General features: G+C 45.3%; 2 protein-coding genes across 6 annotated transcripts in view; one reads left to right on the top strand and one right to left on the bottom strand.

The window, feature by feature from the left end:
* LOC142776130 (uncharacterized) overlaps positions 1-12,456 on the bottom strand; it is a 43,761-nt gene extending 31,305 nt beyond the window's left edge. For all 3 annotated transcript variants that reach the window (XR_012887330.1, XM_075879198.1, XM_075879199.1), the window contains exon 1: positions 12,354-12,456. Coding sequence is in view for 2 of the 3 variants with exons in the window: in XM_075879198.1 (XP_075735313.1) it covers positions 12,354-12,443 (90 nt within the window). In the remaining variant the exon portion in view is untranslated. The remainder of the gene's footprint in view (positions 1-12,353) is intronic.
* Positions 1-27,422, top strand: part of LOC119161486 (uncharacterized) — a 195,545-nt gene that overhangs the window by 61,987 nt on the left and 106,136 nt on the right. For 2 of the 3 annotated variants that reach the window (XM_075879190.1, XM_075879191.1), the window contains 3 exons: positions 19,049-19,164; positions 19,699-19,780; positions 24,181-24,316. In XM_075879190.1, the coding sequence (XP_075735305.1) occupies positions 19,049-19,164; positions 19,699-19,780; positions 24,181-24,316 (334 nt within the window). Of the gene's footprint in view, positions 1-15,958; positions 18,493-19,048; positions 19,165-19,698; positions 19,781-24,180; positions 24,317-27,422 lie in introns of those variants that run through there. The other variant, XM_075879192.1, reaches the window with a different exon arrangement.

The raw sequence follows: 27,422 nt of genomic DNA, 5'->3' as shown, positions 1-27,422 counted from the left end.
CTCGACACGTAATGCGCTGTTTAAACAAAAAAAAGTGATGCTCGATACATATTCACAGGTACGGATGAGTGCAAACTAACAAATGTCCTAGTTATACCTCGCTGTGTATGAAAAGCGCATTATTTTTTGCAAACGGGGCCTGTGCCTAGACCGAAGATACCTTTGTGGGCCCAGCAACTAACCCAATCGTTTCAGTGAAAGCCAAAGACGCACAAATCTCCCCACCGAAAGATAAGTGCGGGCGCGCAAGCATCAATCCCCCTCCACCCCCCCACCCCTCGATCTGCGAGGCAAAGTACGCGTCAAAGATATGCGCGCTTTGGCGCATTGCGACGAGCTGGGTACCGAGCGCGGGTGGCTTTTTTTTCCTTTATAGAGCGTTGATATATATAGATAAGTATACATATACGGTGAGTGACGGCGGTGGTGGTGACCACCAGCCTATACTGTCTATAACAAAGGGACCAGACACGTTTTGGCGTTACTGTCAAAAGAATGTAGTTGGGAGCAAAGCTTTGACCCGTCCTTTTGCGGCAGCCAGCTGCGCCGTCCCAACCGTTCCCGTGTGTCCCAGTAAGACATACACGAGCTCTTTTGAAGGAAATAAATTCTGCTAGTTGTGTTGATCCTTCGAAACTCACCTTAGTGGGAAACCCTACCTTCGTGTGTTCGGCCACTCCAAGCCGACCGCAACGCTGATGTTTTCACTTGTGATTGAGACCCCTCCCCCCCCCCCTCTTGTTTTCGCGATGTTTTTTGTTTATTTGTTTGTCCTTTGGCTTTTTTCTTGGTGCGGAAAAAAATAATAGCAAATAATTCAGCCCCCCCTCCCCCCCACCCGCACTGCGGAAATCTCCCGGATTCAGAATCCTTGACCTTGGCAGGTATGTTAAGGCACTTTCCCTCAATATTTTTAGGTTCTGTTTAGGATGCAGCTATAGCCAAAGACCTGCCATGTGGAGCTATGCTATTTATATTGTCACTGAAATACATCATCATATAAAAATTCTCATTTGCACTGATGCTCCATAATTTTGAGATGTACTTAACTCGCATTATCATTAATAAAATTTTATGTATCCTTCTTAGCCTCAAGAAAACAGCATAGCCTCACAGTCCTGTTTCTTACAATTTCAACGGTATAAAGTTTTTAGAAGATTACTTCACAAAAACATGATGAAAAGTTCCGTAAGGCTGGTCAGGTTGGGAAAAAATGTGCAACTGAGAAAATTGCATTTGAAGTTTCAACATGCACTGCAAAATTTTTCATAAGAAACTTTAATCAACCCCAAATTTTATACATATGTTCCCTATCTATTCTCCTGCAAATTAATACAAAATGTGTCTTATTCCACCCAAGGAATCATTTCTAAAAAAATTTTCCAATGTGGAAAACATTATCAAAACCCCGCCATGACAAGCTGTAGCGGGGTTCTGGAAGAGCCATGGGGTATGAGGTTCGAACGACGAGCTGTTAGGCAGCATGCTGTACTGGGTAATAAGCTGCTGAGCCAGTAGGATATACTGTCGATGTTCCGACTTCCCGGACCCTCATGGGACCATGAAAATGTCCGGAAAATCAGGCATCCGTCCGAAAAAACGAATGCACGCAAAAATGCACCTTTTTTACAGGTATATTTTACTGACGGAGAGGGTTATGGCAAGAGTACAAGATTCTCGTTACAATCTTGCAAATGCATCGTTTAGGTGGGGCTGGAAAGAATCGTTTATATATATTGTCACGTGTTACAAAAGGTCTTCAACTCGAAAGAACTGAGCCGGCGGGGAGGCGCACTGAAAACTGGCAAAATGGCTCCTTTAATAATCAACAACTAACCAGAGCACGCGCTGCTTCAGAACATCGTCTTCTATCGGGCAGCCATGGCTTGCGCTCACCGTACCTAGTGGCCAAGTGGCATTATTCCCCCTCTAAAAAAAAAAAAAAAAAAGGGCATCACTCTGATGTTTGGAATGTACAAAGGCAAAGTTGGGGCGAACCAACAGAAAATGCATGCATACCAAAAAGGTTCATGCGCAGTCGCACTACCGCGTGAAATACGGCTTCAGTCGCACTACGTGCACAATCTCCGAGGAGTGCCTTCGCCGCCTTGGCGAGAAAGTGCCGTCGGGGACTACCTCGTAGTTCACATCGCTCACGCATCGCAACACTTTGTACGGTCCGAAGTAGCGACTGAGAGGTTTTTCTGACAATCCCTGGCGTTGGACTGGAGTCCACACCCAAACTTGATCGCCTGGATGGTATTCAACTTGTCGATGGAGAGTGTTGTAGCGGCATGCGTCTGTACTCTGCTGGTGCGTAATGTGTAGGCTTGCCAACTGGCGTTCTTCTTCGGCGTATCGGGTAAGCTGCACAGCGTCAGGAGTGATCAAAGCGTCGCGTGTGGAAGCATCGCATCCAGCATGGTCTGGACCTCACGTCCGTAGACAAGACGGAAAGGCATGAATCGGGTAGTTTTCTGGACGGCAGTATTGTGCACGAATGTGACGTATGGTAGCATCTGGTCCCAGGTCTTATGCTGGACATCTACGTACATGGATAACATGTCAGCAATGGTCTTGTTGAGTCGCTCCGTCAAGCCGTTGCTCCGCGGATGATATGCCGTGGTCTTGCGATGGCTCGTGTAGCTGAGCTCGAATACGTCATGAATGAGTTGGGCCGTGAATGCTGTTCCTCTGTCTGTGATTACGCACGTCGAGGCGCCATGTCGAAGAACGTTCTGGCCCGTAAAAAAATTGGGCAACGTCGGAAGCCGTAGCGCGTTGTAGTGCTCTTGTTTCGGCGCACTTCGTCAAATAGTCGGTGGCTACTACGATCCACTTGTTGCCGGCCGATGATAGCGGAAAGGGCCGCTGTAAATCCATTCCTATTTGATCAAATGGCACTCTGGGTGGTTTTATTGTTTCAAGAAGCCCCGCGGGCTTCAGTGGCGGGGATTTGCGACGTTGACATTCCCGGCAGCTTTTCACGTATCGCTTTGCGAATGTGGAAAGCTTAGGCCAGTAGTACGCTTGTCGAACTGAAGTGAGAGTTCGAGAGGAACCTAATTGACCAGATGTGGGCTCATCGTGGCAGGCGAGAAGAGTGTCGCACAACTAGAAGATAGGTTCCCTCATTGCCGTTAGAGTTTCTCTTATACAGGACCCCATCTCGCAGACAGAATGACGACAGCCCTCGAGAAATACATTGAGGTATGGAAGAGTTGCGTCCTTCAAGGTTTTCGATAACTGCGTGAATTTCGTCGTCCGCGCGCTGTCGTGTAATCAGATTCATTGTAGTAAGGGCCCCAAGGAAACCACCGTCATCCTCGGTGTCGTGGCCACAAACTTCGACAGGTGCACGGGACAATGAATCAGCATCTTCGTGCTTGCGGCCTGATTTGTAAGCGATTGTGAAATCATATTCCTGCAGACGAAGACTCCCATCGTGCCAGTCGCCCACACGGGTCCCGTAGGTTGGCTAACCAACACAACGAATGATTGGCGGTCACTACCTTGAAGTGGCGTCCGTAAAGGTAAGGTCTGAATTTCATTATGGCCAATGCAACAGCGAGGCACGATCTCGTTCATCAACTTCGATCTGCCAGTAGCCACTTTTCAAGCCTATCGATGAAAAATACTTGGCCTGCCGCAGTCTGTCGAGGGAATCGTCGATGCGGGGCAGTGTATAGACGTCTTTTTTAGTCACGCTGTTAAGTTTTCTGTAGTCCACGAGAAGCTCGGTGATCCATCTTTTTTCTTCACGAGCATGACCGGAGGTGACCAAGCACTCTTCGAAGGTTGGATAACGTCATCTTGCAACATCTCTTCGACTTGAGCATTTATCACGTCACGTTCCTTTGCCGAAACGCGGTAAAGGTTTTGTTGTATGGGCGAAGCGTCGGTATATGTATATATTCGGTGTTTGGTGATCGGTGTCTGACGAACCTTCGCGGTGGACGCGAAGCACTCTAAACTGATATAGCAGCTCACGTAGCTCATCCTGTTGGCAAGTGGCAATATACAGTCGAGCACACATATAACGGCCCCACTTAAAACGAACTTTTGTTTAAGATGAACAATATCCGCTTGATTGTGAAAATACACATTGGTTCAATGGCACAAAATCGCACTTACAACGAACGTCTGCGAGCGCCGCTAATCAGTTACAGCAAACGAAGTCAGCGGTCTGCCGACTTCCCGGGAAACCACTTCCGACCACGGATCAGGCATTGGCGAGGTGCCCATACATTCTTATTGTTAAACGCCGACCCTGCCTCCGCGACCCTCTAGTTGCTGCTCTCCCCGACCCATGGAGCCTTCCTCCATGCCCCGACTGCTTTTTGTTACGCACCACTCTGTCCTTTGTCCCCCTGCTACTCAGAGCGCCCCGCATCGCCAGACGAGGCCCGAGGCCCGTGTTTTCACATTGCCACCAATCTTTCGAAGACTGGTCGGCCATCTACCCTGTTTTTGATCGCTGGTAATGTCGTTGGCGTCGCAGGCCTGGAGTGACCAGACCATTTGCCAACAGCGTTGGCCCCCGACTGTATTCGATAGTCTGCGTCTAGTGCACGCGTGTATGCCACCCCACCGACTCAGATGATTTGCCATTCATTTCGTACTTAGGACTTGTTCTCGCTCACTTCGCACTCAGCTCAGTATGCCCTCCGCACGCGTGCAGAAGCGCGAAAGCGGCTGTTAACTTGTGCGGAACGAATCGCGAAATATTGAAGTTCGTAAGGCCATGCAAACCCTCCGGCAAAACGATTTTTTGACCACGGCCGCCGATTCTTCGAACACCGCCGCGCGCACCGATCCAGGCGGCCGTGCTTTGACTTCCGCACGCGCAGGCACTCAAGCTTTTCTGCGTGCGAGTTTCAGGGACCTATCAAACAAGCTACCCAACCTGCCTCCTTTCCGTGTGTGTTGGTTTTCAAGGTCGCCCTCCCGCCGTATCCTCCCCTTTCTTTACTCTATCGCAACTCCTTGCCTTTCTTCTCTCGCAAATCTGCTCTCCTTTCTTGACCACAACCCCTTTTCTCCTCTCCACCGCTCCGCGACGCCAACCACGCTGGCTCGAATTACTTTCGTTTTTTTACTGGCCCAGAGCTGTTCCACGCGTTCTGGCATGTGTGTCGCGTGTGCGCGTCTTGCTCACTCTTGGTGTGCGAGTGTGGTCATGATGGCAGGCGGGAGGACTAGCATGCTTTTTCCTGCCGCTCAACAAGACGTCGAAAGTGTGATCGCTTGGCTTGAGCGTAATCCGCACGTTAAATGTCACGCTGCGGAGCGCTTGCTCATAGCTGTTGACCACGTAGAAAGTGTGATCGCTTGGCTTGAGCGTAATCCGCACGTTAAATGCCGCATTGCGGAGCGCTTGCTCATAGCTGTTGACCACCTGGCAACCAACTTGCCGCTTCGGGCATCCCGGTATTCAGCTGTGGAGATGGTGAATATTTTGTGGGCGGTGGTGACGGCTACATGCGTGCGAAACTATTTTCTCGAGGCCGACTTCGTCGACGTCAGGCCTGATGCTGAGCCTGAAACTTCCGAACAGGACCACTGTGGCAGCGCGTTGTCGACTCTGACCTGGGAGAGCGGGTGGTATATCTGTTGCGATGGTTTAATTACAGCCAATGATGATGCCGACACTGCGGAACCGTGCACGGATTGGGGCATTGTGAATGAAGTATGTGGCGAGAGCGGTTTGGAGGAATTCGATGGTGAGATCGACGAAACTTTGGAGCCAGTGCCTCATGCAGCTTATGCCACGGACCTCGGCGAACGAGCACCTTGCCGTTTTAAATGAACTCGAGACCACCCTTATCACTTATGCTTTTCGAAACACGTGCATCACGAACTATTTGGAGCAAAAAAAGTTTGTATTTTTACTTGTGACTCTTTTTTTTTTAAAGCTGTGTTTCATTCACTACGAACTTCAGGATATAGCGAACGGATGCCGCGTCACGCTCAGGTTTGTTATAAGCGCGCTTGACTGTATTAAAAAAAAAAAAAAACTATGTGGCCGGTGCTCTCTCAATGGTCAACACATTGGCCAAAAAAAGTCTCTTATTTTCTTTTGCACGGCATTCCGCTTGCCTGCGATGATGTCTGCCTCAATTTCAGCTACACGTCATGCTGTCGCTGTTTACCAATGACAGTGTTATCAGGGCTCACGTCAACGTCAAGCTCGTTGGCTGTGTAGGCGCTGCTGAAAATTGGATGGCGAAGGCTATAAGTGGACTCTTAATACATTGATGCTATGGGGAATTTGGCAGAGACACAGATGAGTCCGTGAAATAAGGCATGTCCGGAATTTCAGGTGTCTGAAAAATCGGGCGCCAACTGTACCTTCATAGTAATTCAGGACTGTAATCTTCTGTTGTGCCTGTTTTGTGTCGCCTTGCAAGAGTTTTTTGCGTTGGTAAACACATTGTCTTTTTCAAGGCTTCGTCAAACAAGGCAGTCACCAGCAACATAGCCCAGTCTTGCAGCAATAGACCCGCACGTTACCCTTCTTCCTTGATTTTAGATGGCAGCAGCTTTAGCAGCAGCTCGCTTCACACTTTGCAGTGAAGCATTCCCATTCTTGGGAGTTTGCGTCCAGATGACAGAATGCAGACTTTCACTCGTGTTCTTAGTTTTGCCTTAGAGCATCGTGCTAACAAGTTCTGAGCATCGCAAAAACTGGCTCCAGAGCAGCCCCAATAAAAGCCGGTAGGGAATTCTTGTGTGAAGGTGGACTCTCCCCATTGGCCACGGCTCTATTATATTTATGTATTTACACCAAGAGCTTGCACCCTCGGGGCACTTTGAGTGGTTCGGCGCATTATCTGTGAGTGTCATGTGCAGCAGTATAGCTTCGACAGCCCTCTTCATACTTGGTACATCATTGACGTTGCTCCTCAAGGCATACCCACAATAATTAGCAATCTTCTTGATTTTCTCTTGTGTCAGCTTTTCTCTTCCCCCAAGAGACTCACCTTGAGCCTTCTTCTTGCCGACAAGCTGCCGTAAAGCTGCACCCATTCGCTCGTGGACGTGGTTGATGCAGCTCTTCTTGTCTATTACCTCTGCTTCACGCAAGGCATGGAAAGTGTGGCTGTTTCTATTTGAGAGCACCGTCCTGTAGGGCAAACCATGCTTGGCCAATGACCTTTGAAACGTGGCCAGCGCAGCCTCAACTTCCATGCAACCAGAGTTGCACTCAACGTTTCATTGGCGCTCGTGGGTTGTCAGCCAGTCTGTGTACCCTTCATCTTGTGGCTTCAGTCCAAGGGCACAGCCGCAGCAAAAGTTTGAATAAACAACGTGGTCAATGACAAGGCCTGTGTAGCATTCCATGATGCAGCCCAAACCAATGTGTGAGCTCCGACCTCGCGTCATCCAAGACCCATTAAACACAACATCGATGCTACCTGTAGGGTTGAAAAAATTTGAATACAGATCTTTTATCACTGCCACACTAGCAGCTTCACTTTCAGTCGCCGTCCTTTCGCACTCTTCCACAAAACTTTTTAGGTGTCCCTGAAACGTCTTATGGTGCAAGCCTCCGTGTGAGAGGTTCATAGCCGCACAAAAGTCTGAAAGGGCAGTAACACCCTTGCCTATCATTTGTATTCCTTTCATGGCCTTCATGTTGACTTCGAAGGGAGTGATGGTGGCAGTTCCGCTCTCTCTCTGAGTCGCACTTGTCACAGTTCGCTTGTCCGAAAAAATTATACAGGACTATCATATCGAGGAGCTAAAAATCAGTCCCGGCATCACCGGTTTGGCACTCCACGCTGACTCCAAGGAGGTCGAACTTTCGCTGGGTAGCCGACTTTCCCGACAAAACGGTCTTATAGTTTGTGCCGATTTCTGAACTCGCTGCGCCTGCTCTGCCGTTGAGTAGTACGCAGCATCAATCCGAAAAGTGCCGCTCGTCGAACTTGGTCCCACGGCGGCGTCAGTAGACAGCGTCGTTGAAGTTTCCGGCAGATCCACCAGGCCCGGCTGCGACACCAACTCAGTTGCCAAAGGCGCACTTGTAGCCGGCTCCTTCTTGTTCCAAGGCCATCTTTTGCGGCTTACAAAAGCTCTACACGTTGACGGTTTAAGACGAGAGTCTGCAGGTATCTCGATCGTGGTGAAAAAATACTGGTGCAAAGCGGAAACACGGTGCGTGGAGAAGCAGGCATAATGGCAAAAGCAGATGCACCCAAACGGACAGCCACGACCGGTGGCGATCAACTCTCTCTCTCTCTCTCTCACACACACACACACACACACACACACACATGCACACGCACGTGCGCACACACACACACACACGCGCACACACACACACACACACACACACACACACACACACACACACACACACACACACACACACACACACACACACACACACACACACACACACACACACACACACACACACACACACACACACACACACACACACACACACACACACACACACACACACACACACACACACACACACACACACACACACACACACACACACACACACACACACACACACACACACACACACACACACACACACACACACACACACACACACACACAAAAGGACTCATTGGTCACGCCAGCCAATGGGAGACTCAGAAAGGCACGCTCGAAAAGCGCGCCGCGTGATAGCCAATCAGCGATCTGGAAACAGCCGTCAGAAAACCCACGATGGCAGCCATGCCGCTTGACCGACATCATTTTGAGATGGCGCAAAATGTGCACAAAGAAAACAGCTTCAAATCAAGCTCAAGATGGCGGCGCTTGGTCTGCTGCAACGCACATGGTGCGCACGGGAAGTTTGAACAAATTTTGTCCTTTTGATGGCATTTTAGTGCGACTGGGGAGCAATTTAAGGCCGATTTTATCATGTTTCTCGACCGAATTCAGCATTAGAAATTTGGAAGTAGGTGCTCAGAAGTATAAACGCCCCAAAAGTTGTTTGTGAAAAATCGATTTTTTGACCTTAAATTTAAGACCCCCATCCTCCCCTAAAGGCCAACTCCGGCGATTTTTCGAGGTCAATGGATCTCAAATGAAATTCGCTGGGTATGTTCTTTTGCATATTTCTGTCATTTATGCCAAATTACAGGCTTAATATATGCGCTGATCGTTTGCAAATGAATTTTAAATATTGCCTCGAAAAGCTCACTTTGCTTGGCAGAATTATTGGCAACACTGTCTGTGTGACGTCATGTTTGGCATGTCAACGCAAGGGAGGCACGCCGATGGCATCGTTACTTTGGCCAGTACAGCGTTTATTGTGCTGGCCACAAATTGACGGCGGTGGTGTTTGGCACGGGTATAGCACGGGAAAGCTTTCTTTTTTCGTCTGGGGTGTTAGGCCGACGCTTCGCTGGTCTGGCTTTCACAGTTTTTGTACTACGCCCCGGTGGGATCAATATACGGCCTCTGATTCTTGCCGTATTTACGTGCATAATGAGCCCACTCGCATAGTGAGCCCACCCCCCACTTGGTCCTTGAAAAAAAGAAAGAAAGAAAAAAACTTCTTTGATCTGTTCATTTTATTTCGGTATGATAGCCAGTGCCGGTAACGATCGAAACAATGTTAAATCAAACCATTATATCGCAATATAACTGCGCAATAAAAGTCAAAACATAATTTTGCAACCACGCCCAATAGTTGCGTGCGTAGGCGATGCATGTCAAAATTTGAAAGTAGCACCTTTTTTGGCAAAGCGCCATCTGTCGAATGCAGAAGAAACCTCTTAGTTGAAAGTGCAACGAAAGCACAGTGGCACAAAAATAAAGGGCGTGGCCTCCAAAATGGTGAGCACACGGCGTAGAAACACGCCATGCGCTCGCTATCTCAGGCCTATGCGATGCGCAACCACACCCATCGTGTCGACGGCGTGTTGTGTACCTGCGATGTCTACAGCAATGTTTGTGGCCGCTGTCCGATGCTGCATTTTTGTCGTTTGGTTTGTCATTGTGAACTTAGTTGGGACACTTTCCGTGCAGGGTGCGTTTGGCCGGTACGCTAGCTACACGGCTGGTTACTAAGTGCATGCGCTGGAGCGTTGTAACCAAGGGATGGATGACACTTCGGCGTCAATCCGCGTGTTTTCGTTACGGGAGGAAACAAAAAGAGCTTTGGGCTGCAAAAAAAAGATTTGTCGCGCCTTTCACGGGCCAAAACAAGCAAAGCCGTCATGCGAAATTTTCGCTGTTATAATTCCCGTGACTTTTTTCTCCCGCGTAATGAACCCTCCCTCCCCAAATCAGCATCAACTTTCCTGAAAAAAAAAAAAAAAGTGGGTTCATTATGCGATCCTGAAAAAAAAAAAAGTGGGTTCATGATGCGAGTAAATACGGTAGTACATCATACGCAGACAGGGCGCCCTGTCAGGTTCCCGTTTCGGTTTTGCTCCTTTTTGCTTATTGAAAATTATTTTTGAATTTTCTGAGCATTTCGGACATTCTGCTCGTAACAACAGTGTTTCAGGAATATAGAAACACCATTACCTTAACATGGTCGAAGATTCGCCAAAGTTGGCCTTTAAAGGGACAGACAACTGCTCAGAACATGAAATGAGATGACTGCACGGATTGAAAGATTGTCCTTCATAGTGACTCAAACCAAGCCTGTTTTTCTCGTTAAAAGTAGAGTTATATTTTCATTTCTTCATTGAAAATCTCAAAAATAGCTTGCGGCACCGCCTGGTGGTGAAACTTCAACTATCCTATGTACCCTGTCATGTGACCATAAACTAGTGTACGCGGGCAACAACTTTCCTGTTAGTATTGAAATATCGTTTGCTTTGTTAAAGTAAAAGATATTACTCCATGAAAATGTACATATAGGCCTGCGTCAGTTGTACCCATCAAAGTGGTGCTGCTTTCGCATGACGTAATGATCCCATGTTTGTTGGCGCGTCTTGAGCAAATTCTTTGCATGCTCTTGAAACCATGCACGCAGTTTCTGGATCGCTAAGATTTTTGAGCGACGTGGTTTTTCTGCCTACAATTTGTCTCAGAAATTACATCTATTGCTAGTCAGCATGGTCGCACATATGCATGGTGATGTTTTCGGTGACTTGGCTTGAGTATGTCGAGAGAGTAACGACGACAGGACAAGCCATCCACAACACAGGTGCAACAACCTTGGGCGCAGGCGCACGCAACACAGTACCAATACAGAGAAGCTGTACAAAGCCACATCATCTCATTGTAATGGCTTGCTATATTCAAAAATAGTTGTAAAGCTCAGAATAAGCACGGTTAAGCAGGAACTCCTGCAAAATAAGAATGACAGTGTGCATAAGTTGCTGGATGAAAGGGCTGGTCCGTGTTCAGAGCCTTTCAGATAGAAAAATATTGCTTATAAAATGACTACGTGCTCTTGGGATTAACTACTGCAGCTACGAACACTACGAAGGGTAAGCTTTCTGTCGTGTCGAAAAAAAAAACTGGGTTGAAAAAAATCAGTTGTCAGTCTCTTTAACTCTACTCTAGAAAAGGGTATTTTCTCTGAATAAGGCCAGCTTTGGAGACTACAAGTACGAAAAGTTTGTGCGCTTGGTAAAAGCCGGGTTGTGCATTCCCCATCGAAACACTGAGTGTGAGAGGGACTTCAGCAAGAATAACTATCTCTTGTAGCACTGGTGCATCAAGAGCATTACCAGTGTCACTACGTTGCAGCAAACAAAGGCATACCTTAGGCGTTATGACAGTGACGGCACCAAAGTGGAATTAACTGCACCTCTCCTGAAGTCCATGCGAGAGGCTCACCAGTGCAACCTTGAACGCTTGAAAAGTGAACAGGATACAATGAGGAGGTTGAAACGAAAACACTGAGTGAGAAACTTGTAGTGTACACGTATCCCGAAGGAGTACGGACCAGCGTGGATCCAGTCTTAGCCAGCCGCAGAGCACGCGTTGACCGTCGACCTGGTGAGAACACGGCACCTCTCAAGGTTTAAATACTTTATTGTCTGCGGCAACACCAAAATGCAGTACAAAGCCCGCTGCAAAGGCGTGGCGGGAAAGCAAACGGGCTTATCCACGCCACGGGCGAGAAGTACTACACAGGGGTACCGCAAGCATGTCTCCGTGGTAAAAGTGGTTCACGGGGACACCGGAAAAAAGGCCTGATTGCTCGAGCGAGGGTAAAGGCGCTTGCGTTCGCTTCGGAGAGATACGGGTCGGCGTAGCCTGGCCACGCACTAGGACACTGCACTGCTTTTAGGCCTAGTGGTCGCAACGGGACAACAAAAGGTGAGCATTCGCCGCGGGCGCGAGGTGCCGTTGGCGAAGTCCGACGAGCCCCCAAACAATAGGAGTCGACGGATGGAAAAGAAATGCGTGCTCACCGTAAGCTGTCCTTGAGAGATCTGACTCGCTCCCGATGCCCGCGCGCGAAACGTCCCAAGAGACTCTTCGCACGGTGCCACAGTCGACATCCGCTACTAGTCGAGAAGGGGTATAACGTTGCTCCCCGCTCCCCCCAGCCTGGCAGACAGCGGAGGAGAGGAGTCATGTCGAGACATGAGAACACAGAAAGAGGCGGCAAAGCCCGCGCGAAGGCGGCGGGCTAGCCTCAATACCCACATTGTAAAGGATGAGCGTAAGGTGTTCATTGATGAGAAGCATGACTTCCTTAACAGGGTGTCTTTCCTGGCTAGGCAATGCTCAAGACTTGAATTACTGCTGGACTAAAAAATAAGTAGATGGAAAAGGTTGAGAGTAGTAATGTGCTTGAAAAAGCAAAGACCGCTCTTCCAAAGGTCTTGAATCATATTGAAGAAATGGGTGCGATCTTATTGAAGCGAAAATAAGGCAGGACATCTCATCTGGTCGCGGGATCGAATCCCGGCTGGCGGCTGCATTTTCGATAGAGGCAAAAATTCTGTAGGCCAGTGTGCTCAGATTTGGGCGCATGTTAAAGAACCCCAGGTGGTTGAAATGTCCGGAGTCCTTCCCTCTGGCGTCTCTCATAATCATATGGTGGTTTTGGAACGTTAAAACCCCACATATCGACATCTCATCTTGGTACTCCAGAATAGGGCATAGGTTTTAGAAGTGTTCAGGCCAACCTCTGCCTTTTTGTTTTTCTTGTTTTTGCATGCACGTTTTATTTATTTTACTTATTTATATACAATATACTGCAGGCCCACAAGACCCAGGCAGGAGGGGTGAAATTACAAAACAAAATAGACAATTTCAAAAGGTAAAAAAAACAACAACAAATACAACTCAATTCAATGTTTCCATATAAGTTATTGTGTCGATTGACTCATCTGATTTTAGCAATGATGATTGCAGTGCGTTTCATTTGGTAATAGTGCGAGGGAACAAGAAAATTTAAAGGCGTTAGTTTTTGTTTGAAAAAGAGTTAGTTTCAGAGCAATTATGTTTAGTTTGTCTTGTTGACGGGCATAGATATGGACCGGGATGAAAGGACAACTTGTTATATTTCAGGAGAAAAAGAAATTTAAGCCTTAGTATTTTTTGTTGTAATTTCAAAGTCTGTATTTCATTAATATGCATGATTGGTGTTGGTAAGTCGGTTTTACGTAGTTTAGAAAAAAATATCTGACAGCTTTGTGCTGAATCATCTTAAGTGCTGCAATATTGTGGTTGGAGTGCAGATTCCAGACGGTGCAGGCGTATTCCAACTTTGGCCTAATTAGTGATTTATATGCATGAATTTTGGTTTCTGGGGGTGCCTGTCTTAGTTTGTGTCACTGAACACAATGTTTGCGAAAAGAATTAGCACAAGTGTTAGCGAATAAAAATTCCAATCGTGGTTGTTAGCTATGGTCACTCCCAAATATTGATAATAATTTACCTCAACTAGGGGATTAGCTGGAAGACTGTAAGAAAACGATTGTTTATTAATTTTTTTTGTAATATGCATGTATACTGTTTTTGTTTCATTTAACTTCATATCCCATTTTTGACACCAAGAATGAATGTTGTGAAGGTTAGTGTTCAGAAGTTCCTGATCCTCTCGACAAACAACCTCATGGTACAATAAAACAGTCATCTGCAGATATGTGTATTTTAACTGGCTCTGTTACTACAATAACAATGTCATTAATAAAGATTAAAAACAGGAGTACTCCCAGTACACTAACTTGTGGTATTCCTGAGGTAACTGGCAGACAACGCGAGCAGTGGCCATTAATAGAAACCGGTTGGGTGCGTTTGTTGAAAGAGGGGAGGCCAATGTATTTTAGTTTGTAAAAGTAACTTTTCATGTGAAACGAGGTCAAACGCTTTTTTGAAATCTAAAAAAATTACGTCAGTTTGTCCAAGTTTGTCAGAATGCTTGCAAAATTGTGAACTACAGTTGTTAGTTGCATAATCGTATAAAAACCCTTTTTGAAGCCGTGCTAAAATGAAGAAAGAATGTTGTTGTCTGTCAAAAATTTAATTATGTAATTTACGACAAAATTTTCAAGTATCTTACAGCAGGAAGAAGTGAGCGAGATTGGACGATAGTTTGTAATTAGCGTAGTGTCCCCTTTTTTGTGTACGGGCACCACACGTACCATTCGCCAGTCTACCGGTAGCTCTGAAGATGATAACGATGTACGGAAAATGTATGCGAGGAATGGGGCGAGTGCTTCAGCATAGCGACGAATGAAGGTCAGGAGGACCAGGTAATGCTTTGTCTTTAGGTTAAGAAACATAGTGACAGTACCTGGTTGCGATACATTACTCTCGTAGTCTGTGGAAAAAACAGGGTCAAGAATGAATGTTTTTGATGGAACAGAGCACACAATATGAAAATAGATATTGAAATGTTCCACAATGGCATCCTCGTCATCAATTTGAATACCATCGATTCAATTATCACTAACATTTTTTTTTTTCGATTCAAGATGTCCCAGAACTTCTGAGAGGACTCCTTTAGAAAATTTGGTAAACTTTGCTGAAAATAATGCCACTTAGACCATTTTAATGTTCCACTAAGGGTAATTATAGCAGCATCAACTATGTTTGTAGAAGCTCTTCTTTTTCAGGTGCTTAAAGGGCCACTCACCAGGTTTGACGATTTTGAGCTGACAAGCGCAATGCGTAGACGAGACGTTCATGATCACGTCTGCCAAAATTTGCAACGCTACGCGCTGCGAAAAGGGGTAAAATTTCAAGATCAAAGCTGCTCCCTCTCCCCTCTGCCGGTGCATGCGTAGAGAATGAGGACACGACGTGGGCGTTGGAATGGCCCTACGTACACGGCAATGCAGTGACGTTGGTCCTCTACATAGACGAGTCTGCTCTGACGTTGTCAATAGTATACCACGTGACATGGCAAAAATTATTTAACACAGCATGCGTAGTTTATGTATTTGTTGCTTTAAGAGATTAATAAAACTTAATATAAATAATGAGACACAATAAAAAAATTGTGCGCGTTTTTCTTTCATTTTTTCTCTTGAAATGCTACGAGATGCGGGGCTAATGTGCCAGCGTTTCACATGCGTTCATGTCCCCGTGGTCAGCGCATTGAAAAGATGACCACCGTGGAACGCTCCTACGCGTTCGCGCACTCATTGTGCTCATCAACTGTACCGCGTCTAAGCCAGCGTTTTCAAACCATCTCACAGAAACAGGCAGAAAACCACAAGATAACGCTGGTCAACAAAGCAACGCTGCTCGCATGCTTGGGCGTTGGACTTGTTTGGGCATGTCATGCGCACGTCACCTCATGGTGGGATGCTGGAGACGGTGGGGAAGATATTTGGCTTGCGAAGGCTACACGAAGGAGCGGCAAGGGTTTCGAGCTCGCCTCCTCCCATCCTCCTTTCGCGCCGCTTCAAAAAACCTGTTTTCTCCGCTCGTGATGAACCGATTCCAAAAATTTTTGTGGCAAAATGTTCCTTATTTGACACCCAACGAATTTCACTGTCTAACTAAAATTGGGTATGGGGCTTGGTGAGTGGCCCTTTAAGCTTCCTCTTTAAGTGAAAGACCTTTCTCATAATCCAGGGATTCAATTTTTTAGTTTTTTGTTTTATTAGATAGGAAATTATCAAGAGAATAAGTGTACATCTGTTTGAATTGAGTCTAGAGATTAACATCTGAACCATGGAAGCTCATTACACCGACGTGTTTTTCTATGCTTTTTCTGTCCTTTTGTAATACAGCCAAAACCCGCAATGACGAAATCTCCGGGGAAATTGAAAAATTTCGTTTTCCCGAGAATTTCGCTTCCGCGAGTATGAGACATAAAAACAGTGATACGGCCAGCAGAACAAAAATTTATTGCCAGAAGTCGGTCAACTTATACTTTGCCGACCCTTGCCATGCAACAACTTCAAAGCTCTTCCTTCGCACTGGAAAAAGTGGTCCATTGCTACGTCGTCGTCATGTGCGCCGAAGAAGGAGCGAAGGGTGTCCAGCGCATCCAAAACAACCCGCGGGTTGGGTTTCTCCACGTGCGTCTCGTTATCTCCATGTGCGCCATTATCAAGCGCAGCAAGAATGGCATCTTTGCCCTTCAATATGGTCGAAAGTGAGCTGCACGCAATTTCATACTCTTCGGCAATATCCTTCTTCCCGCTCTTTTCAACTTCGGCACGGATGGCAGCCTTATCTTGAAGCGACAGAAACTTCCGCTTTTTGGCTGGCAGGGCATCTTAGCAAGAGCCCATGTGCCGGAAGCCACCCACAGCACTTTCTAGCCACACAACTTGCGGCGCTCACATGTGTGAGGCTATGAAAGTGATGAAATGACGGAAGCAATGCAGGATGGGATTGTCTCGCCCCCTAATGGTGTCGCTGCAAGGCTGCTTAACATCATGATGATATTGTTGCCGTTCTTTTCTTTTTCTACGATCAACGGGGAATCCGCTTCCGGCATCAAGCTTTTCTCAGGCACCATTGTAACTTCATCTCGATTTCGCCACCAGTTCCAGTCTTCTCTTCGTCGTTTTGATTGATTCCAACTGTTGGTGTTGCTTCGGCCTGTTGAGCTCGTCCAACGGCGCCATCTGCACTGCAGCATGGTCATTTGCCATCGGCTGCTGTAGTGTGGCCAGGCATGTTGCTGGACACAGACCCCATCGCCGATTTAAGTAAACGAAAATGGCGGTACCCACGCTAGCGCGGCAAAAGCAGACGTTCACAAATTTTGAGTGTGCATAACACGCATACAAGCATATTTTCGACAGTTAACCTTTGCCGGGAGAATAAAATAAGGCCCGCACCGTGGTAGAAAATTCGTTAATGTGGGATCGCTGTCCAAAAACATTTCGTTGCCGTGAGATACGTAATACATGAGCTTCTATGAACGTTCGCCTGGGATCAGGAAATATTTCGTTGCCGCGAGATACGTAATACATGGGCTTCTATGAACGTTCGCCAGGGATCCGGAAATATTTCGTTGCCATGGGGATTTTGTATTTGCGGGGTTTCGTTATTGCGAGTTTCAATTGTAATAGCCGTTTGTGTCCAAAATTGCATAGTATCAAAATAACACTACACCTAAATTATTTTAATCAAGAAAAAAAATTCAAGAATATGAGCATATTTTTCTAAGCATTGTACTACCTAGCACGATGGCATTCATCCACTCATTACACTGATGGACGAGCTATTAGAAACAGTACGAAGAGGACAACACGTGTGTACATAGCTAAATAATGCTATTGCACAATTTAGTTTAGTGTTCACTAAATGCAGTACCTGCCCCAACTGCATTTGCCCCTCAACTTTTGTGATGCGGTGTTAAGTCTGCTTCAAACCTGCACGAAAAGCTTTTTCTGATGGCTCCAAGTCTGCTCCCGAACTTGTTTCTGCCTGCTCCAAGCCTGCTTGAAAAGGCACTTTTGACTGCTCCCAAACTTATGTGCCTTGTTCCACCCCTGCAGTGCATAATGTGACTTGGTAAATGCAGGTATATTTTTAAAATTCAGTTTTGTACGTGTTGTAGTGTACACATATCCCGAAGAAGTATGGCCACTAGCATGGGTCCGGTATTGGCGAGGGGCAGGGCACGTATTAACCATCGTCCTGGCAAGAACACAATACTGCTCAAGGTCGAAACACTTTATTGCTTGCGGAAACACTAAAAACGTTGTACAGAGTCCGTTGCAACGGGGGCGGCGGGAAAGCAAATGGTCCTATCCACTCCACAGGCCAGTACTACTACACAGGGTGCCACGAGCACATCTCCTTGGGCAAAAGTAATTCATGGTGACACCGGGACAAAGGGCCCCGGTCGCTCGAGCGAGGGCAAAACTCTGCTCGCATTGGCTTTGAGAGATCAAGTTGGCGTAGTATGACCATGCACTAGGACACCGCACCGCTCTTCGGCCTAGCGTTCAAAAGGGCGCGGTTGGCGAAGTTCGAGGAGCCCCAAACAATAATGTGTACGGACGGAAAAGAAATGCGTGCTCACCCTAAGTCGTCCCGAAAAGATCTGATTCACTCCCTGTTGCGCGCCCGCGAAACGTCCCGAGAGACTTCGTGAGCGGCACCAGAGTCGACATCCGCTACTGGGTGAGATGGGCTAATCATCACTCCACTCCCCCAGTGCGACAGATCACGGAGGAGGGGAATGTCATGTCGAGACATGAGAATGGCAAAAATAAGTGGCAAAGCCTGCACACTGGTGGCGGGCTAACCTCAATTCCCACTGTCATATGCATGCACAGGTTGTTGCACACTTTTGTGTACTGGTCACTGCTTTAAACCATGGCTTCTGTGCTCAGAATGGAAAGATTTCGTACTCCGAAAGCTAGTTCCATTTCTAAATATAAGAGCTTATGACTACCAGTTTCGGGAGCTTTTTTGGCTAAAGGGAAGCGGCAGCACATTAAAAAAAAGAAGTGTTTAAGCTCGGTAAAAAAAAGAAGTGTTTAAGCTCGGTTCAAAAACCTGATGCATCTAATGATGCTTTGTTGTTGTTTGCTTAATTGTAAGCATGAATGCAGTTCATAGTACTGCACATTTTATGATGTTGTGACTTGATTTGTTGTTATGCAGTTCATGTGGAATTAGCCAAATTGCTTATATTGTTTCTTAAGTCTTGTTTTTTTTTTAAATTTTATTTCAGCCCATCCGTCCTGTCTGAAGCACAGTAAGGAGCTAGTGCTGGTTCTTGTCAGTCCCAGAAAGTGGCAGTGTTCCCAGTGCAGGATGTGCTCTCGTTGTGGCAACAAGAAAGAGGGGGTAAGTGGTTAGCTTTACTTATTGTACAATGTACTCTCAGTAATCAGAAAGCAGAAATCTGTTATAACGAACGGCTGCCAAAATAGAGCAAGTGCTTCTGACACCATTGGTTTGATTCTTTCATTCTGCACCCCTGCTCATCTCTTGGTAAACGGAACATATTTGCCGGCTCCTTTCTAGTTCCTACTAATGAGAGTTTACTGTGTAGTGCGCTTTAGTTTTTTGTTCCTCTTTTCTTGGTGACTTGATAATCTGCAGTTCAGCCCATTTTCTCATTTGCTAGTTGAAGATTAGGTATGCACTTTAGGTACCAGTTAAGGTGAATATAAAAAGCCTGGTAAGCATAATTATTATTTCAGTGCACAGGAAACCATTAGCAATTTATTCTTTAAAGTAGTTTATCTGTCAACTCTGTGCATTGTGACTAGATGACAAGTTGGTCAAGTTGGTTAGGATTGATCTTGAACCAGTGTTGTTTTTGGAGTAAAGCACAATTGTTTGATGGGTGGCATGTTTCTTGTGCTTGTCTTGCAGGAACACTTATTGTGTTGTGAAGTCTGTGATTCGCATTTTCATCTTCGATGCCTGAAGCCTCCCTTGCTCAAGGCACCGAAAGGTATTGACACCGTCGTGCTTATGATGACTGCAGTACACAATATGTGATCGTGATCAGTAAAATTCATTTGGAAGCCTTACAAGTGTTGTGCATACGTGATTTGGCATAAGTTGATTTTCGGTTACTCAATGCTGTAACTTGTGTACTTGGGCATAGCAGCGGCAGGGGCATCATTCTGCAATTGGCCTGCGGTGGTTGTATTCCAAAAGGATATTGGGTGCTTGGTGTGATTTCTTCTCTAATACGGTCACAAGAGGGACTTTTAACTTAACGTCACTTATTTTTGTCTGCCTTGAGTTCCATAACTTGTTTCTAAAATGATGTCGACGAGTGTTTTTGCATTTGATCTCTATGAAGTAAGGCTGCCACAGCCAAGGTCAAACCAGCAACCTGAGGCAAAGCAGTGCAATACCATAGCTACTGTGCTGCCACTGCAAGTAGTTGTTTCCTGTTTATCACTTTTAGAGTGTATTGGTTGCATTCGACCATGAAATTTTGGACATGGCATTTTTTAGTGTCAGTTAAATCTATTTCTCAGTGTCGGAACAGACCATAAAAAAAGGGGGGGGGGTGAAATTTTTAATAGAACGAAAATGTAACCGAATTATCCATTATTTTATTGCAGAGTGGCAACGGAATTTTTTCAATAATTTTTTGGCTCGTGTGGAAACTTGGCCATCAGAAATAACCAAGATTATGCAATGTGAGCAATAATGCCCATCTGAGAGTACAGTACTCGCACATATCACAGGCAGGAATTCCAAAGTAAAGGTTTATGAAATTGTGCGAAAAAACAAAAACAGTGGCAACCAGGGATCTTTATATTAAGACCAGTGGACCTTCATGTAACTGGCCAGTATGGGAGGGCATTCTCGGCGCAGAAGTTTGTTTTGTATGAACAGTGGTTTCGCATATCAGAAGTATGCTCGATGATGGGTTGCTCCAGAGATCGCGCTTACTCCCTTGATGGAAAGCATTAAGATGGTAGGCCACTCAAAAACAAAAATTTTTTTAAGGGCAGGCAGCGTTAAAATAACTTTTTCCTCAAAACCAGCATGTCTTATTTAATTTACCCAGCTATTTACAGTGCAAAAAATTGAATATTTATTCATTGGGAGGTAATCTTTGTCAAAAATTGCATTAAAAGTGCTAGCCACGCCAGCTGTGATAAGTGACTAATGGGTGGCTTTATTCAGTAAAGATTTGACATTTGTGTAACTAATGGCTGGAGCTATGCAGTGAACTAGAATAAATATTATGCAGTGAATATCAAGGAAGTAATGCTAAAAAAAAACAAAAAAAAAAACTGGGAAAAAGAGCCAATTTAAACTGAACCTGTTGGAGAATTCAGCTGTGAACTGAAAAATATTCGATGAATTTCTTTTATTCTAGTTCACTGCACAGATATATATGTTGTAAATTATTGTGCAAAATTTCAGTTCAAAGTATACGCTGAGAAATACGTTATGAAAGTTTGCGTCGCAACATTTGGAGCAAATTGTTATTTTCAGAAAAACGTAAACAAAGATTTCCGAGCTTGTAAAAAGGGTCACAATCTTCGCATGCAGGCCTAAAATGCACCAGATTCATAGCTGGGCCCTTCTGCGGAAGCATTATTGTCTACTTTTGTTCGGGTGGCTGCTCGTCTTTTCTTCCTGGCTTGTTTTGTCCCATCCGCTGACTTGTGTTTAGCATTCTGCATGCGCAGGTGATCCCTGGCGATGCAAGCTTTCGTCGTATGGTACCTTGGTTCTATGCCAGCTTGCCTCAGGATATCTAGGGTGCTTACACTGGCATTATTAAAGTGTGCCAAAGCATGATGCAAGGCAAACATTACTGTAGGCAAGCTTACGTAGACCTCTTTGGGTGCCCGCTGCCATATTAGACCATTCAAACACTCATTAGCATTTTGAGTCTTTCCATGAAGGCACTTCATTAGAAGTTCATCAGAGCACAGATCACTGTAGACAGTTTTAACTTTGTTGAGCACATCATTTGGAAGTCCTACTTTGTGTGCATATTTCCCTTGGCCGAGTGCTTTGACCCTTTGGTATCCGCACCAGCTTTTCGGTCCAAGTGGACACAGGCCATGTCTCAGCTGCTTGTCGGTAGAGCTGCAATGAAAAAGACTGGCAAGGGTGGCCTTTTTCATTGCAGAAAAGTTGCCCACATTAGCCCTTATGGCGATGCCATAGTAAGTTTGCAGGCGGTCAATGATTGCATCAGTGAGCTTTCCCTTACCACCGAGTCCACGCACTGTCTTCTTCAGTTTTCTGACGCGGCAGCCAACATGCTTCAGGACATGCCCAATACATTCCAGTTTCTGCACACTGTCCTTTCCATACATGTCTTCGACAGTGGCATAGCTCTTGGAATCATCATCGCCCTAGTACTGCAGGTACTTGAAATCTCTTTTTTCCTTTCGACCTTTCAAATATTCGGTATAGACCAACCGTCTCCATACTGCCAGCACTTCCTTCATGGTTTGCTTGACAGGAAGTGTGGTTTGCCTTCCATTCCTGGTACGAAGCATTATCTTGCCTCAACTTGCTTTTGGTTTTAGAAGACAACCGTTCAAAGATAAATGGCCACGCTTCTGCCACGTGCCGTCACCTGAAACACCACACTCGGCACTCTCCACAACACGACGAACTTCCATAGCAGCATCAGTCATCGACTTCGACGCCACTTCTCCTGCCGCTGCAGAAAGCCGAGATGACGATTTGTCGTAGACGGAGTGACGTGGAGGAGCAGGCATGTTCATCACTTTGGAAAAAAGTTTTCGCACCAGCGTGCCCTTTTCCTAACTGGCGCATCGCGTAAACCAGACGTAAATTGTTCTCATTGGCACGACTCACCTTTCTCGACGCATGAAATGGGCGCTTGAACCCACAGTCGGTACACACGACCGCACAAGCTGAGCATATCCCTTGGTGAGAGTGTTCCTCGAGCTTCAGTGTTGTGTTCATGCATTCGGAACATGCCAGCAATGAAAACACTGAAGAAAGAATACCAATGTTCATTATCCTGTCCCCTTGGAGCGCAGAATTCTATAGTGGAGCCTGGTAAGCCTTGTTTATGTCCCCAAGCTTCTTCGCCGTCGCCGAAATACCGGCGTCTGTGTCAGTAGGCAGCCTCGTTGTCGTGTAGCGATTTCCAGCAAACTTGCGCTTCCTCGTCTTCTGTTTCGCCTCGTCGTCGTGTAGCGATTTCCAGCAAACTTGCGCTTCCTCGTCTTCTGTGTTCTGCACTTCCCCATGCTGGTCGTAATATGGTCCAGGTGGCCGAAGGATACAGCCCTAGTAGCGTTGAATCGTGGAACAAATGCAGAACGAAGCCTGACGTAGCTTGACCAAGGCAAACAACAAAAATTCCGACGAGCATCGTGCGTCCCCCTTGTGGCTGTTGTTAGAGACTAACGAAGACTTTTAAACACAAAGTTGTATTTAATGACACTATCTTGTATAACATCACAATAAAATGCATAAAGTATTTTGAATAGCATTAATATAGACGAAACAACACTTGCTTTTGAAAGCGATTTTTTGAAACCAAAACCACAGTTGGAAATGTGGTTTCGGTTTTGCTATAGGAGCATAGGGTATAGAAAACTTGCTGTAACTCGCAAACTAATGACGCTAGGAGGATAATTTTTGTTGCAACATATATGTGAATGTTTGGGCGTGCAAGAAAAACAAAACCCTAAAAATTTATTTTGCGAAAAAAAAAATGACTTTTGAAAGTGGCTTACCACCTTAAGCCTGCTAAAAAAATTCTTTCAATTTTGAAACATTCACTTCTTACAAAATCTACTACTATAACTTGGAAGGGTGATGGTTTGTGCTGATTTGAAAGTATGATTTTGAAAATATCAGTTATTTGTGCTCCTCTATAGAATGTGAGAACGTGTTTTACCCCTGCCTCATTTTAAGAAGAATGTACGTAACTGTGTGAAAGATTCATGCAAATAAATAACGTTACGAACCGTCAAGGAACATTTTTTTTGTTCCAGAACAGAAATGTAGTGCAACTTCTGGTGTTGGAATGAAACTATAAAACTGAAATGAAAAATGTTTCATACCCACACCCTGATTAAAAGTAGCTATTACAAGAAATTTTGTTTGAATAATCTAGTGGGTGAGTGACAAAGTGCTCGAAAACAAATAGCTTTCTAAAAACATTGGGATATTTGCCTAAAAAAGGGTTGGATAGGCTGGTTGACAGGCTATACTTGGTGGCGGGAGCACTAAGCTGAAGACAGTAGATGCAGGGACAGTGATGGAAATGAGTGGAAACTGTGAGACTAGGGCTCAAATTTGTCTGTCACTGTGTCTGTCATAGCCCTCACCATCAAGCTGTTTGCTTGCATTGACAAGCACCAATCAATGATTTTTCTGTAGGACCTTGGAAGTGTACATCTTGCTCAAGCCAGAGGCTGAAGAGCATCAACTTTGTAAATAACTTGGCATCAAAAATCAAGCAGAAAAACAAACGATTTCACAATGGCATGATGCGGAAACAGAAGATTACCACACTGTAAGTATGGCCTATATTTCTGTATTGTCTCCTTCTTCATACATGTTGGTCAAAATGCTTGCCTGCTTCTTGTCTTCTACATACTGTCTGTGATACCTCACAGTGAAAAGGCAACCACAGATGGTCTGAACGTTCGTTGCTCTAAGTTTCACAACAGGTATGTATGTAGCCGGCGTCATGTTGTGCTCCCCTGCCATTAGTGCTTTAGGGCTTTGTTTGTATAGACACATTGCATACTATTACAGTGATGGAAGCGCTGCTCCAAAAAAGAAATCTGGCTACATACTGCTCCAAACCTTCTCTGAAACATTGTTGAGAAAATGTAGATGACTTGCTCTAACCGTGTGACCAATGCGCATACCCCAAATAAACCGAAAACCATCTGTATACTGTCACTCTAGTATGCTAGTATGCAGCTTTACCTACTCCTGATTTCATTTATGTAACCGGAACTGTCATATCTAGCATGTAGCTCATATTGGCTTTGTGTGTTTTTTCATTTTGACATGCTTCTGCATGGCAAGTTATTTTGGTGAAATGTGAAAATTACTAAGATTGCTTGTTTTTCATTTTGACATGCTTCTGCAATGCAAGTTATTTTGGTGAAATGTGAAAATTACTGAGATTGCTTTTATCTCATAACTATTATCAACTGCTGTTTTGGCAAGTTACATGTGACTGTGGTTACGTCTGTTATGGGGTGCAAGTGTATGCGAGCTTTACTGGTTTGATCTCATTTCTGCTATAAGTACTGGTATTTTAGATACTAAACAGCTCATTTCATGGTGCACTCAATAACTAACCATCTTTTTTATGATTGTTTCTTGCAATTCACATTGATTGCTCTGTAAAAACTTGTGTTAATACCAGGGGTGGAACAGCTGCGCCATTTGTGGCATTGAGTGCCAAACTCGCTGACCTGTGCCATCCTGCGCCGAACCAGCTCTGTTGTGCCAAACTGGCCTATCAATGCTGTACTGCGCCGCAGCACCAGAATTCAGCCACAAAATGACAAAGCCATCAAGCGTCGTGCTTGGAAACCTGGCTGAAACATTGTCTCTATTGTTTGATTGAAACGTTTATAGTTTCGTAAAGGTTGTCATCGCTCCAGGAGCAGATGTGAACTTTGATCCTAAGGGCATGGTCGCGATCGCTATGCGCGCATGATCACGGCAGGTATCAGCGTGAATATCTTGGGAACCTTTTTCACATGCTGAGCTCTCAGTTCGAAGAGACGGCGAGAAGAGCATGTCTCCCCATTTTTTAGAGTAGTTAGCGGCCAGCCTTACAACTTGTTGCAAACGGATTTCTTGCTTCGCCGTTCCGGTGAAACTGTTTTTTATAGCATGATAGGAGGTTCGGAAAAGAAATCGAGGATAGCATTAACGGCACTCAAAAGAAGGGGGGTGCTGTCTGTTTCCTAGAACAGCCTATCAAAGACAGGTGGGTGCACCATGCACATGACTGCTCATCGGGCGTATGCACATATTCTCGTTCATTTGGCCACTGGGCTTTGTGCCTATCGACTCGGCGGTTCAGGATTGCGCGTTCAAGTAAAAAACAAGAAAATAATCGTGGGCGGTTGTACATATCTAAGAGCGTCGCAGCTGCACTGCAAGTGTGGAGCAATGAATGCGATAGTAGCAAATTGTAAGGTTATACGAAGTGTGACTGGCAACTAACTTATTTAGTTCCGATCTCATGTAACTGTACAAAGCACTGGTGTACAAGAACATGACCACTTCAAGGAGAGCAACACTTTTTGCGCATTCTCTTCATGATGAGAGTGCAGCACGTGCAAGTGTATGCGAATCGCCTGCTGATGGCTGCCAAGCTACCGTGCGCACCAACGACCACAGCCTTAGAAACAAAGTTCACTGTTGTTGCTCAAACGACCCCCGCTTGTTTTCGCGAGAAGTTCTTCCTTCTGCTTTTACTACAGGCATCTTGGGCGGGGCTGTCAGATGTTATCGCACGCGCCCTCCGAGCAGCGGAGATGGGCCGTATTGTTTGACCTCTGCGTCAGCCGTGTTCGCCGCCCCGCTCGCGTGCTTTTTGTTATGTTATTAATTTGGAATTTATACGGAACGTGACGGCAATGGGGGGCAAAAACCCATTGAGATTGTCCATGTAATTTCTATCGCAATAATGAGGCTATTGCACAGTTTTAGCTGAGCGTTTCAAGTAAAGAAATGCAACTTTACAAGTACGTTGAACAGGGCTAAATCTGCTCTGAATGTTCTTGCTGCTCTAAACTTGCTCGAAAATGTCCTCCTGGCCAGCCTGCTCCAAAAGTCTTTCTGGCTGCTCCAAGTCTGCTACAAAAAGCACTTATGTCTGCTCCCAGGGCTTCTCCCAAACTCATGTACCCTGTTTCACCCCTGTAATATTTAAGATGCTTTGGCAATGAATGTTTTGAACCCAGGAGTTCTAAGGCATATTCTGCCATTTGCTGCTAAAACATTATTAGCTGCTCCCAGATATTAGTTTTTCTGCTCTGAAAACATTTATGGCTGCTTTCAAGAGGTACTTTTTCTGCTCAGAAATCTGCTCCAAAAAGTAAAGTCACTTCCATCATTCCCAGCAGTGAGTGTTAATATGCATTGTGCTGTATTCGGCCTAAATTATGCATGTGACATTTTGGTTTTGCATATCTCCTTAAACTTGTCTTGTATATAAATCAAATAAATAAACAAAGGCAAGTCGGATGAGGGCCAAATATGCGAGTAAAAGTTTTTTTTTGAAAAATGAAGGTGACATTTTTAAGGTCCACAGATTATGCAAGTAAATGTATACTTACTTTTCAATTGTGTAAAGCAGCTGCCTCATTTTTTTGCTGAAATGCAGTCACACATAAATTTGATAAGATGAAGTGGTGTACAAAAATGGTGCCTGTTTTATTATTATATTAATGAATATACTTTTAATGACTAAGTAAGTATTTCATGAATCTGCACATGGCTTTCCGGTTTTTCTTTTTGTTTTTCTGAATGGGTCACGGCCTGTCTTGTTGTTTGTTAAATTCTTTGTAAGTGTCTATTTTTTCAAACAGTGGCAGCTGTATGGTAAATTTTTTTTGTTTATGGTTAGGACTGAATGTCTGTGA

This window comes from Rhipicephalus microplus, chromosome X, assembly GCF_043290135.1.
Source record: "Rhipicephalus microplus isolate Deutch F79 chromosome X, USDA_Rmic, whole genome shotgun sequence".
NCBI classification, from domain to species: Eukaryota; Metazoa; Arthropoda; class Arachnida; order Ixodida; family Ixodidae; genus Rhipicephalus; species Rhipicephalus microplus.
The sequence above is the reverse complement of the archived record's forward strand: the minus strand, read 5'-3'. Positions and strand labels throughout refer to the sequence as shown.